Raw genomic sequence first — 14,797 nt, forward strand, 5'->3', positions numbered from 1 at the left:
TCTCTGGTTGTTTTGGTTTTTTGCACACTTGCATACCAAATATCCTTGGGCAAGATACTAACCATCCATTGGAGTACGAATGTGTGTGAATGTCAGCTAGAAAGCACTGGAAAGCATAGCAGGAAGTGCTTGTGTGAATGTTGCATGTTGTATAAAATGCTTTGAGTTCTCCAGGAGAGTAGAAAAGCACGTTATAAGAATCAGTCCATTTACCACCTCCAAGGTGACACTAGGAAAAATCACTGTGCTGGCAGGTAGAACTTAAGAAACCTTTCAGATGCAGTGAAACTGTAAAGAATGGCAGCCAGCTTCAACTAAACATCTCCACATCACAACACCATAAACCACATGACAAGCAACGGGGGTGGGTAAGGGGGTGAGAGGTGAGCCGATGTAGACACAGCCATCTTGCCCTGCAGCTATTAATCCAGCCCCGGGACCTAGACCTGCCAGCTGACCTCGGCCTTGGAGATAAACCTTCAAAGGTGTCCAGGATCCAGGATGGGGGTGTGTAGGGATGGGAAGGAACAGTCAGGAACACGTGGCAGGCTTCATCTGCTGGTGCGACGGGTTAAGAGTGTCAAGGAGCAAAGTCACAGGAAAGGTTGGAACCATATCAAGCAGAAGGAAAGTGAAAATGCTGTGCATTGTAAAACCTTTGCATCAGGGACTCGCGTCTCTGCAGAGAGCACAGTCTCTGGGAGCGACTGAGGACACCCTGTGAGTCAGTAGCTAAGTTGACGTCTCTGTTGTGGAGGAACGTGCCTCTTATTTACATCCTTCCTTGGATTCATGGAGATTGTAGCTATTTGTTCACACACAGCTCTGCTACGAGGTTTGGACTCTGACCATGCTGCTGTAGTGGGGCTCACTGGGCCTCATTCACTTACACTTGTGTGGACATGTACTCGGTCTGTATCCACACAAATTTACAGTTGGATTCATCAAAGATACGCACCCTAGTAGTGATTCAGAATCAGTGTAAGCCAACAGCCTGCTGTCTCTGTAAGAGAGACCAGGAGAAAGTCTGAATGACATTAGTGAAACGTCAGAGTCTAAGCGGGACGCAGCGGGCTCAGACCCGCCGTGTTCCCAGGAGGGAACAAGCATCGAAGGCGTTTGGAAAGGGAGGGGGGATGAGTGTGTGCATATCAGTGTATATGTATGTGTGGGCGTGTCCAGAGTTCAGCTGACACAGTGTCCTTCGCCCTGCCAGGCTACGTAAACAGTCTTCCAGCCAACCCAGGTGGCCTTGCATGGAATGGGAAGGAACAGACTAAACACAGTCGTTATCAGGGTGTTGTTGTTCAGCTCCAGCCTTGAGACCGCAGCTGGCACCGAGAGGGTATCCGCGTGAAGTGATGGTGGTTTTTACTTTAGTGTGAACAGCTCATATGAATTTCAAAGCAGTTCTACAGTCCACCACTGGTCTCTCAATCTCCCGTTGGAGAGCCGCGAGCTTCTCCATACTTGCGTTCTGTGATGTTGTCATTCTTGTGCTCAAAGAGCCGATTCTGAGAACTCACGACAGTGTGCCTCCCCGAGATGTCATCCAATTTGGGCTCAGAGATCTTATTCTGAGTATTCACAGCAGCCGTAAGCTTCTCCAAGATCTTGTCCGTGCTGCACTCAATGAGCCCATTTTGAGAAACTCACGCCTCTTCCATCGTTTGAATCCCAGCGGGCAGCCTTGTGGGGGTTTGAACAGCCGGTTCCGCTTTCTTAATTCTTCGATAAGTCAGGGCCAAGCCAGCTCCGATCAGCAAGAACCCTGTTACCATGGTTCCGAATAGGTAGATATCTTCAGCACTCAGGCTCACCCGAGCCCAGACTTCTCGTTGAGAAAGGGGTGTCAATTGCATTTAGGGACCAGTTGATCCAATCCATAATTCCTCTTTTAGGTTTTAGAGAACAGACTGTGAGAGTGTTCCAGGGAAAATAATAAAAAGTAATACAAAAAAACACGAGACTAGACAAGGACACAAGAGGCTAAGCAGGGAAGCTAAGGGAGAGGAGAAAAGTGCGACTGCCTTCGTCAAGAGCAAGAGCACTCGGAACAATCAGAAAACAAGCCCAAATCCTCACCTCTGCACCACCGTGCTCCACAACACTGGTGCAGAGGTGTTCGATGTGCTGTGTTTGTGCTTCTTCCTCCTGTTGTTGCAGATCATCTGGACACATGTGGAGCATTTCCCATTAGGATGATGTAGAGAACTGATTTGGTAGAAAGATTGCTTCCAGGGCCGGTCTTCTGTCTGTGATGATGGTTTAAACACAGTAAGCATTAGTGCTGCTGTCAGCGATGAGTGTGCTGCTCTCATGTGGATGTGCAGACTGACTGCTGTGTTTGATTGGCAGGATTGTGATTGTGTTCAACGCGCTGGAGCCTCACCAAGTGGGGAAAAAGGGAACCGTCATGAGCTTCCTGTGAAGGCTCGCCTCCCTGAACGACCGGCTGTACCACATCAGCACCCGCCCCCTCTGCACAGTCGTTTAAAGGTCACTTGCTTCATTTTCACACCATGATCATTTCTGCTGTCTGAACCAAACCCAAGCTCTGCGACTGTTACATTCGCTTGGTTTCTATACTTGTTACAAAGAAGCGCACAGAGAAAGAGCTCTAAAGTTTGAGTTTTGATGTAGCAGAGGGCTCCTCTGGAAACAATGTTACTGTGATGTGGATGAAATAAACACAGTTCACTTATGTGTGTGTGTTTGCCTTCTTTCACATGTTAGCAGACACGTGTGAGCCATCACTGCACTGTTATACATCTGCTGCCAGATTCTCAAAGCTCAGCTTCACCTGAAAATGTTCATTGTTTCGTGTGTTCAGCAGGTTCGATGTGCATCTTTGCACATTGGTGATTTCAGTCGTTAAAGAAGTGCGACGTACAGCTCGTAGCTCCTGGCTCACACACATCAGTGAGAAAGGTGCCACTTTTTACATGCGTATCCTAAATGTGTTAATATTCCTTATCTAAAGAAGACATGGCTAAATGCCTCGTCCTTACTGAGCAACACGTCTTTATGTGTGAGAGCAGAGGAAAGCTCCTGTGTTGGCTGAGGTAGAGGACCGTCTCCATTTGCAGTAATACTCAATCCTACAGTTGGAAATGTACTGGAAAAGGTGAGTTTAATCTAAGTGATGAACATCAGTGTGAAGGGTTTAGTCTCTAGAATCTGGGTTAGAGAATAACTGGATGTTCCAAACAAGCTGCTTTGGCCTGACTAACACAATGATGAGCTGTAAGACTTCACCAGCTGAGTGAACACGGGTACATTTATGAAGGCAGTCCATGCTAGCAAGTGTTTGTCATAGGAGGTTACTGACCCTCATCTGTCCCTGAAAGAGCAACAACAGGAGCATAGCTCTGAGTTATGTAAATGCTCAGATGACCTTTCACCCAGTGCTCTGCAGCTCGTCTGGAGCCCATCAGCTCAGAGAGCAGAGAGATGGAGCAAGAGGACTCCCCGTTGGACTGAACTCCCTGAATCATCTGGCTCACAGTGCTGCAGCAGCTGTGAGACGAACCTGCAGAGAGCCCCTGATATTAAACGTCACAGTGTATGAGCAGGAAACACTGACTTTTAATGCAGCCAGAACAAGACAAAAACGTAATCACGCAGGTCACCAGTTATCAGTGGAGACGTGACTGATCTTTGGTTAGGGCCATAATAAAAGTTAACGAGGAACAAAGTTAGGATCTCGGGTGATTTTTCAGACGTTCAGCTGGTCGGTTTAGGAGCCTCTGTCTCAGCCTCTCCCAGCATCCCCCTGTGTGACACCAACACCCCTACATCCATGAACCTCCTCTGAGGTCTTCCTCTTTCCCCCGGCCTGGCTGCTCCATCTTCACCATCCTGTGTCCAGTACATCCACCCTCCCTGCTCTGCACATGTGCAAACCATCCCAGCCTCTCTGACTGTGAGCTGTTCCTCTGATGGACTCATTTCTAGTCCTGTCCATCCTGCTCACTCCCAGTGAACACCTGGACATCTGAATATCTTCATGCTGTGGCTCATCAGCCCCTGTAGTTACTGCAGCTCTGTACATCACCCTGGTGCTTGCAGATCTGTACCAGTACAGTTCTCCTCCTGTGAAAATCCTGGTTAGTCCACTGTCCTCCTAAACAACCGACTCCACAGGATCGTCCTCTAGAGTAGCCTCTTCATAGCTGCCCTCACCTCCTCCTTACTAATCCTCTGCTCTTCCTAGCTGTCCTCCACTTTCTTCATTCATCAGCTGATCAAAGCACCCCTTCCAGCTTTTCAACACTCATCGCTCTTCAGTACATTCACATCTCAATCCTGAAATGCCTTCACTTCAGGCAGATGCTCTGACCATCAGCCAGCGGTGGGGCTGCTCTTTATGGACTCCAGCTCCATTTGTGCTTGGTTCTGCTGTGTGAACACAGACAGAAGCTCCTCCTAGATGTTACCACTCGCGCCTCTCATCACTCCTCACCACATCACCACAGCAGCTGTGATTCACAAGATGAAAGCCACACTCTCCACACATGGCATTCCGAAGAAAGTCATAAGCGACAACGGACCATGTTACAGCTCACAAGAGTTGAGACGTTTTGCGGAGTACTGGGGATTCCAGCATATTACATCAAGCCCACGTTACCCCCAGAGCAACGGCTTAGCTGAAAAGACTGTCCAAACTGCACAACATATTCTGACAAAAGCAAAACAGGACAGGATGGATCCCTACTTGAGCTTGCTGGAGTACAGGAACACACCTGTTGATAGCCTTAAATCTCCAGCCCAAATCCTCATGAGCCGTAGATTGCACTCTGTTTTGCCCTCAACAACTACACAGCTCCGCCCTCAGGTCACCCCACAAAGCCTTGTGCAAGAAAGACGGGAGGAATGTCAACTCCGTCAGAAAAGACATTATGACACATCCGCCCGACCCCTGCCGACACTGCAGGCTGGAGCACTAATACGCTACCAACAAGAAGATGGGACATGGCAGCCAGCCACTATTGTCAAACCAGCAGAGACCCCACGCAGCTATCACATCAAAACAGGTGATGGTCAATTCCTGAGACGCAATCGCCGACACCTCGTCAGCGCCCAGGACACCTCGCCACGAAATCCCACACAAACTGGCGTTTGTGATGACACGCAAACCACTCAAGACATTGTTCCAGAGACCAGACCTGTGTCCCAAAACGTCGGCTGCATCCTCCAGAGGCCACATTTGTAGACCGATTACGTCACAGTCAGGCGACGAAGGCTGTCCCAATTCGTCGACTCCTTCAAATGCGTCCTTCATTTTTGAAGGATGGGTTGGGTGTGTCCTTCGTGGCCCACCATATCCCAGAATTCATAGCGCGGCCCAGCCAAATTTCAGCTGCCAACAATGGCGGCCGCTGCTAAGTTTTAAAATTAGTCTTATTATTCTTTCTGGGTCACAAAATAAACGTTTAACATATTTTCAGGCGAGAAAGTAGCTGTGTACATTTCAAATATCTGCTTGGTTTATCAAGACATCGCATATTTGCAAAAGTGCGCCGACGTTTTCGGAGATGTCTGTTAGCCACCCGCTCGATAGCAAGGCGGGGGGGTTCAGTGGTCACTCGAGCTGGCGAGAGCAGCGGACTCCCGGCTTCATCATTTTCAGATCCCCGCTCTTTCGCTACTCAGGTTAAACATGATATATAAGTCACTCGGATAACTTAAAAATGTAATTGTTTGCCTATTTTTCGGTGTTTTATTTGTTCCGGAGTAAATCGGTTTGGCTGAGATCAAAGTTATTAGATTATTAGATTAAATAAAACGTTATTAATCTATCTGGTGGGTTCCTCCGGGATTTTCACACAGCTGAATAAACGTCAAACAGAAAACTGATTAAACAGAAGTGTGAGACGGTCCAGAGTTTACGCCAGTGTCCTGTTATATTTTAGATAGCAAGGAGCAGACGGCTGAGTTTATTATTATTTTTTATTTATTTATTTTTTGTCCCGTTTGGATCTTTAGCCATCAGAATTGTTGTCTTAAGGCCAAGAAAGATGCCAAGTGGATTTATTTTACCAAGTGGATCATCATGGCCTTGCCATATTGGTCCATTTGATTGACCTTTATTATAATTATGTATTTATTTTATTTTCGGTTGCTACAAACGGGACAGACATGACTGGGGGATAGGACAGGGAGAAAGAATGAAAGAAAGAGAGGGAAAGAAAGAAAACCAGAGGGGAGAAGAGACGGTGAGAAAGGGGGGGAAGAAAGAAAGAAAAACAAACAAAACACCTGGATCACCTGTATGGAGAAAAAAAAACAGAAGAGAAAGCAAACAAAAAAAGAGCGACATAATAAAAACAGCACCATCACAATAAACTAGCTAGCAGTAGATAACAGTAGATACTAAATATTAAACGCTATTGTGCAGCACGCAAGATACACAGCGCACAATGTGCTTTGAGGCAGCAGCCAAGAAAGCTGTAGTCCGCGTCTGTGAACACCCGTGTGTACACCTGTGTGCACACCTGTGTGGATCAGCATGCTTGTATTCCAAAGGTTTCTCCATGTAACGATCTGCTAGGGAGTGTGGGGAGCCATAGCCCCGTCCCCCAGGGCATGAAGCAGGTATGGAGGAGATCCAGGCCCCAGACATCCAGAGGACCCAGAGTACGAGGACCCGAGGAGGACCACCAAAAGGGGGGGGGGGGGGGGGAACCGTACCACCCTCCTGGGAAGAGCTGAGTAGAGCCCCAAACGAGAGGTCACCCCGCAGCTATGGAGCAGAGGCCAGAGGGGGTTGCAGTGGCGTGCCCGCGGGCTCTGCCGGCAGCCAGCTGTGCCAGAGAGGACCGAGGTTCAGGCCTCGAGGCCAGAGGCCTGAGGGCACCCCACCCCCCGGAAGGGGCTCAGCCGGGCCACAGGCGCCCGGCCCCACCAATCGGCCACCAGGAGTGAGCCGGTACATACATGAGCGCCCAGCCCCAGACACCAAGAACCACCAACACACCAACGTCTGAGGGCATCAGCCACCGGCAGGGAGTGTGGTGAGGGGAGATAGGCCTCCGTACTTTGGAGGGCCTGAGATGTTCCCAGAGAGGTTGAGTCTAAGACCCAACCCCCTACGCCCGCTCATATGTAGTGTTGCTGTGTGCTGTTCTAAAGTGCATTTAAAACACAGGAGAGCATGGTTCCTGCTTCCTATCAGAGAGCAGCACGGCTCCTCCCGAAAACCCTCAGTGTCTATATGCATTTAAAATTGAGGGTAGGGCACCAGCGCCAGAGGTGGGTTGGAGTACACTGACCATCCTCTGGATGCTGTAAAACGTGCCCACCCCCAAGGCCCTATATGTATGTGTTATGTGAAAGTGTGAGTAATGTGGATGTCTAAGTTGCAGAATAAAATTGGGGCACAGGCGGCCAGAAGGGGACAGAGGGGGGGTGCCTCCCCTGCACCCTGGTGACATACCTGCACCCCAAGCCCTGCATGTGTGGGTGGGTGTGGTAGAGCGGGAATAGGGAGGCAGCTGAGGATGGGGAGGGAAGAAAGGGAGGGGCAAGCGGCCCCTCCCTGGGGCCAGCTCCCCCACTGACCCCAGTAGGCACCCCCACACTCTGGAACCCACCAGGGCAAGGGGGCCCAGGCCCATCCGGACCAGGGCCCGCAGCAGCAGAACCGCCCAGCCCCACAGAGTCCGGGGCAGCCCACCCGACTCCACCCCAGAGAAAACTGCACCCACCCCATCATCCAATCATCTCCCAAACTACACAAGACAATAGACACCCAGGTTGAGTTCATTCTCCACCTCTCCTATATCTCTCCCCCCACCTGCAGAGTGAGCTCCTGTAGTGAGGAGACCACCTGCAAAGATATAACAACCTCCCCACCAGTTAGAGAGCCCCCTAGTTGGGCCGATGCACCAGAGGTCCCCCTGCACTGGGGCTGAGCCCCCCTGCACCCACCCGCCCACAGCTCCGGCGACACAACAGCCAGGACCCAAGCCCCCAAGGCCCAGCCAGCACCCCAGACCGGGGGCGGAGCACCCCCAGACCCCCAAGCCTCCGCGCCCGTCCCGGACCCACCCAGGGGCAGCCAGACTACCAGGCCAGTAACCAACGTCTGCCAGCACAGACCCTCCCCCATCTCTGCTGTACGCAGCCACAAGGAAAACATCATCTAAGAGTCCCCAGAGCCCCTAACCAGGTCCTGGCCACATCCCCCGGGTTAGGCCCTCCAGGGAAAACGTCCCTAGGGACTCCCCAGACGCCCTAAGGCCGTCCCTACCCCCACATCAACCACAATAGCGAGGGCAGGACCAAACCATGACACCCCCCCCCCCCCCCCCACTAGGTGATGAAGCCGATCAAAGGAGCCCAAAGGGATTGATCAAATGTGATGGCAGAGGTTGTATCAAGATCAATGTGATCTATTAGATGGTTTTTATATTGGTTAGAATTAAGATTATTTTTATTTTTCCAGTTAATCAGGACCATTTTCTTGGCAATGCATAGGGCCGTAAAAATAACGTGGGCTGTGTTTATTTCTGCAGTGACCTCATCCAAATTGCCCAGCAAGCACACTAAAGGCTGGAATGTTACATTTCAGACACTTTGATAAGTCTTCACATATCTCACGCCAAAACTTCTGAACTGGTGGACGGTCGAGTTTTTTTAAACTCCACCAAGACAGCGGTGACGCAAATCTGAAGGCTAGACCGTCCCATTTCACAGCCTTGCACTTCTGGCCTTCTCGGTCTTCGAAGGACCCGGCCCACGTAGACCGCGAAGGCCCGGGTCCTCTGAAGGATGCAGCCGCAGTTTTAGGACACAGCTCAGGTCTCCCCACCACACTCCAACTACAATGACTGAACCCTGCCCTCGCACCAGATTCGGCCGTGCCATCAAGCCAAGGCAGGTCCTTGATTTGTAACCCCCCTCCCCCAAAAAAAAAAGAAAAGAAAAGAGAGATACTTATACAGCAGAACCTAAAAAGAGTGTTGAAATGTTTGAAAAATAAATAAAAAATGTTTAGAATACACATACAGCAGCATAGCATATTGAAACCTAGAAGTATATTGTTTACATCTTATTATAGTCTCACTACCAGAGAAGCGTTTTTGTTTGTTAAAGGGAGACGTAATGTTCGAACTCTTATTTTGAAATCACCGGAAGTAGATAGGTACGCCGGCTGTGTGTTCATGTGCTAGCTTAGCAGTTTACAGTTGCGTGGATGCGTTGTTGTATATATGTATATATGTATATATATATAAAAGAATCTATATGACGACCCCGAGGCGATTTCTTCATAAGCAGTGAAGACACAACAACGCCCACCGAAGGAAACATTCTGGCACGTTGGTCCGGGCTCTCCTGCCCCCTGGTGGTCATTAGGGAATAATGCAGGCTTGTCATTGGCTTAATGCACTTCACCTTTGATAGAAACAGATTGGACCTCAAGCACAGCTTTGGGATACTAAGTGCGGCTTAGGCTGTTGGTAAAAGTTACTGGTGTAGATTCAAAGCGCAGTTTATTTTTTCATTTGTTTCCAGGAGAGTGAACCCAGCCAGTGCTCTGCATCTGCTGGTTTCACTGGACACGCCTTGTGTTTGAAAACACTTTAAAACGTGTGTTTAAACACATTTTGTGTGCTTTTAAAACACGTTTATGTTTTTACCGTCGCCATTAACTCCACTATCAGGGTGAGGCACACGACAGCAGGGGGCGGGGCGCCAACTATCTTAGAGGGCTTTAAACTCTTTGGTGTCCGCACCCTGCTCAGAAGGAGCCGACACAGGACCGTCAGCTATGGCGCTGGAGCTCTACCTGGACCTGTTCTCGCAACCCTGCCGCTCCGTGTACATTTTCGCCAAGAAGAACAACATCAGCTTCGACTTCAAGAAGCTTTCTCTGCTGGACGGTGAGTTCACGCACGCAGACACGAAGAACGTCGCCAGTGTGACCGTTCACAGCAGCAGTAAGGAGGTTTGGACGAGCACAGGTCTGAGTTGTGAGTCTGTGAGGGTGTAGATCAGGGTTTCTTTGAACTTGGGTTCCGTTGCTTGCAGATGACTGATAAGACTGCCTGACGCTGTCTGGTTATGTCCACGATGATCATGTGATTCTTCCAAATATCTGCTATTAAAATGTGCGCGTGTGCGTGTGTTGGTCCCAGGCCAGCAGTATGGGGAGGACTTTGGGAAGATCAGCCTGATCAGGAAGGTCCCAGCTCTCAGAGATGGAGACTTCTGCCTGGCTGAAAGGTGATTATGTCAAAAAGTCGTGAGCTGAGGAAGCGCTGGTCTGCCGTGACGGTCACAGTGATGTCTTCTCTGCAGCATTGCTATCATGTTGTACCTGGCTGAGAAGTTTAAGACTCCCGACTTCTGGTACCCAGCTGACCTCCAGCAGCGTGCTCGTGTCAATGAGTACCTGTCGTGGCAGCACACGGCCATCCGGATGCACGGCTCCAAGATCTTCTGGCTCCGGGTACGTTCCCCTTCACTGATCTTTGTAGGTGCTGTTAGATTAGTAATATCTTATCGCCATCATGTTCTAGCTTTGTTGAAATACCCTTTCGTCTGGTTATGAAGTAAAATCGCTGTGCAGAGTGATGTCACTGAGCATGTCTGGGCCAGCTGGTGAGGGCCAACTGAAAATGATCAGCAATAAATGCCACTGCTGGAAAACAGAGTTCAGCAGTTCTTACTGTGCACCTCTGTGGTAAAGTTTCATCACTGCCATTTCATTGGTCTGCTCGCTCAGAGAGAGAGAGAGAGAGAGAGAGAGAGCTGCTCTGAGCCAGTAAGCTAAAGTCATGCGATGTCATAGCCGTTGACTTAAAATCCACATCATTCGGACATCGTCTCCTCCCCGGCGTGTTCGAGCTTTTACTTCCTTCCACCTCTTTGGGACAGATGCTACTTTTCTAGTTTGTTGGAATTTGCTCAAAGAAAAACCCAGAGTCACCGTGTCATCATTCATCTCCTGAATCAGATTGTGTTCAGCATTAAGCTCATTGTTTCACTCACACTGAATCCATTGTGCCTGTAGCTTATGATTCCCAAGGTCATGGGCGTGGAAATCCCGGAGGACAAAATGAACGCGGCCTTGGACGATCTGAACTCCTCCCTGAAACTCGTTGAAGAGAAGTTCCTCCAGGACAGGCCCTTTATCGCTGGAGATCAGATTTCACTGGCTGATCTGGTCGCCATTGTGGAGATCATGCAGGTGAGCGGCCCAAATGTTCCCACAGTAACAGGAATCAGAATCAGTGTTCCCACTATGAGAGGAGCAAACACGAGATCTTAAACTCATCCAGGTCTCTGTCACACCATCATTAAGTGCACATCTGTCATTTCTTTGTAAGTTGGTGCATTTTTGGCATATTGTCCCTTTTATCACATTTTAAATGTATTTTCCAGTCCGGGGGGGCAGAGCCATTGTAGGGGGGGCGGTATGAAGGAAAAAACAAACAAAAACAAAGAGCGCTTGGACACTGCTAGCATCGTGGACAGGTTTTTGACGGGGCTCCCACACAAACACAAAGCAGGAGATGAAGCATCGCTGAATATGTTTCCAAACCAACTTCATTCTAAGCCAAAGACTAGAAAATATGGTGAAGCAAATCTGCCCTTTGGCTTCACCTGCACAGGTGCTGAGGTAGGTCTCCCTGCAGGTTTCCCCTTCGTCGGGAGCAGCGCTGGGCTGTTTAAATCACGGACAAACAGGATCCCACATTCTTGATCTTTAGTTCAAACACTTGTTGTAATGACTAACTGCTCCTGACATGTTGGAGATGTTAGCTCTTTATACAGTAAAGTCACAGCGGGATACAAATAACATCAGGCTGATCCTGCCACAGTTTGTTCCCCCGGTTCAAATCACAGACAAACAGGATCCCACAGCTGTTTATGTTTTTGAACACATTTTGAACAGAGAGAAAAATGTATTGATGCAATGTTGAACATTATTACACAGGAAAAAACAACTACATGTAAAATAATCACACTGTGACGCCTCTGCCTTTGTAAATGGAGGGACAGTAACTGCGTGTAAACCTGCAGATAGAGACAAAATACTGTTGATCTGACTATCTGCCATTCTGCAATTCATCCCATGTAAACAATAACGTGGCCACAGCGTGACGTGGAAAAAGGCACATACCTTTGACGCTGCGTGACGAACTCTGTATTCCTCGTCCACACGGAAACGCAAAAAAGGAGTTTTAAAAAATCTGTTTTCGGTGATTTGAAACGCCGTTTACGTGGACGAAACAGCTGCGTGTTCAAAATCACACGTGTAGGTGCGGACGCAGCGTAAAAGAGTTGGTAGTTTATTTTATTACTTCCTGCAGATTACTTGTATTTGCTTAATTGTTCACTAAATGTTTGAGGGGTGAAATAAACAGCAATGGAGCAAAATATGGGCGTGTGTGGTTGGAGGAAGGTTTTTTTTGTTTTGTGGGGGGGGGCATTTTTCTTGTGAAACAAAGGGGGGCCTAGCGAAAAGAGTTTGGGAACCACTGGTTTTAGCAATGGTATATCCTTTTTCCAGTTCATCCAGATTAATGGTGTTTCTCACCAACAATACTTAAATTAAAATATAAACAGATCCAACAACTAGTTTGCCTGGTACTGACTAGTAACCGTAGCAACACTTTGTTGACTAGTCGCACACATCCCCGGTGTTTTCAGAGCTCCTCCTGAGCTGAAACAGCTGCTGGGAACGAGGTCGATGAACAAACCGGTTCTGATCTCTGTGGGGACTAAACCTGAATCCTCTTCTTGTGCTTGTCTCAATGCAGCCTGTGGGCGCCGGCGTGGACGTGTTTGAGGGGAGACCCAAGCTGAGTGCGTGGCGGGACAGAGTCCAGGAAGCTATTGGAAAGGAGCTCTTCGATGAGGCACACCAGTATATCCTGGGAGCACAGGAGAGTGTGAAAAGCATGGACTCCAGCAAGATGCAGGTCTTCAAGCCCAAGATCCTCAGGCTCTTCATGTGAACAGGACGGCACCGATTCTGTGCAAACGACTTGGATTCATCTCATATGTGTCGATACAACAAATACACACAACGTCTTACATGTATGTCTGTACTAACAGGATAATGTAGTATGCATCCCAGATGTTTCAAGTAAACTCAGTACACTCTTGTTGCATAGTGCAGGGCTGCTCCATGGAGACAGGCAGACATGGCTCTGCAGACCTGATTATGTAACAGAGGAATGTGAAACATGAGCTTTCAGAATAAATGCACAGTTATAAAAGCTCTGTCCTCATATATAATGAAGCTGCTGTTAATCTTCTTTCAAGCCTAATAAAGTGTCTGCAGCACTCTGTCAGCCTGGCTTCCTCCCTTTGTGTTTACTGTGTTGGTGCAGATCTGTGTGGATGTTTGCAAATGACGGTGCACTGCTGCCACCTAGTGTTTCATATTTACATGCACAGTAATCAGTGCAAGTGTAATACACAGACATACTGTAGAACAAACAAGACTTGTACTCACAAGCAGAGACGGCCCTTTCACGTAGACATTGACTGTTCTTCAAAGATGGCCGCCCACCACAACATGCTACTTTACCAGAGGTCTACACTACAAAGCCAGTTCAGTGTACCCAGGATGTCTTCATTGTCTGGATTCACTTACTCTAACATTAGTGGTCAGGATAATCTCTCACACAGGGCTGGTTATCAACCAGCTCGGTTCACCCAGGGTTGAAGAGGTGGGGTTGGCACCATCTGACCAGTCTAAAAGGGACATTTTGCTTTATCCACAGAAAAGGATCCTATGAGTCCAACCTACTCCAGAGATGTTAAAAAACCGATTAAAAGTCTATAAAGAACTTAACAAATACAGCATTAAGAAAGAAAGGAGATTGAGGCAGCAGCAGCAAATCCTTATTATGGTGAACATCCACAGAGGGCTGGAAAGCAGTACCCACAGCACCACCTCAGTGGAAATGACAAATACATTTATTTGAATGTAATTTCCCCGAACAAATACAAACAGCTGCTCCAAGGCAGTCATTGTCATTAAAGTACATTTATGGACGGTGAACTGAAGTACTCAAAGAAAGGATGTTATTGAAAATGTTCTTTTCATACATGGATATGTGTGTTGTTCTAAAATAAATAATAAAGGTGAGAGAAAGTCAGGATGCAGGTCGATGTCCTGCAGGTTTTAGGTCTCACCCTGGGTCAACACACCTGAATCACCCCACTTTGCAGTTATTTATTTGTAAAAAATGTTTGGAATCACGTATGATTTTCGTTCCACTTCTCACGTGTACACCACTTTGTGTTGGTCTTTCATGTGGAAGTCCAATAAAATTGATTCATGTTTGTGGCTGTAATGTGACAAAATGTGGGAAAGTTCAAGGGGGACGAATACTTTTGCAAGCCATTGTATGTTACAGGCCCAATAATAGAGCTGAAAGTTAGGCAACCTCATTCCTCCTGTAATCTTGGGTCTTTGGAGAAATGTCTTTTTTTTATTCTGGCGATCGTGGCTCAAGAGTTGGCAGTTGGTCTTGTAATCGGAAGGTTGCCGGTTCGAGCCCCGGCTCGGACAGTCTCGGTCGTTGTGTCCTTGGGCAAGACACTTCACCTACTGGTGATGGCCAGAGGGGCCGATGGCGCGATATGGCAGCCTCGCTTCTGTCAGTCTGCCCCAGGGCAGCTGTGGCTACAACTGTAGCTTGCCTCCACCAGTGTGTGAGAGTGAATGAATAGTGGCATTGTAAAGCGCTTTGAGGGGTCCCGAAAAGTGCTATATAAATGCAATCCATTATTATTACATTGAAACAAAAATAAAAATTTGGGTGAAGTG

The 14,797-nt window shown here is 48.3% G+C and overlaps 1 protein-coding gene across 1 annotated transcript; it reads left to right on the forward strand.

The window, feature by feature from the left end:
• Positions 1 to 9,435: 9,435 nt before the first annotated feature.
• Positions 9,436 to 13,310, forward strand: gstt1b (glutathione S-transferase theta 1b). The gene is made up of 5 exons (XM_040027248.1): positions 9,436 to 9,887; positions 10,143 to 10,230; positions 10,306 to 10,456; positions 11,021 to 11,197; positions 12,774 to 13,310. The coding sequence occupies exons 1-5, from the start codon at positions 9,776 to 9,778 to the stop codon at positions 12,969 to 12,971; spliced, it is 726 nt and encodes a 241-aa protein (XP_039883182.1). The 5' UTR covers positions 9,436 to 9,775; the 3' UTR covers positions 12,972 to 13,310.
• Positions 13,311 to 14,797: the final 1,487 nt, after the last annotated feature.

Source organism: Simochromis diagramma, unplaced genomic scaffold (genome assembly GCF_900408965.1).
Source record: "Simochromis diagramma unplaced genomic scaffold, fSimDia1.1 OVJJ01000446.1, whole genome shotgun sequence".
Taxonomy (NCBI): domain Eukaryota; kingdom Metazoa; phylum Chordata; class Actinopteri; order Cichliformes; family Cichlidae; genus Simochromis; species Simochromis diagramma.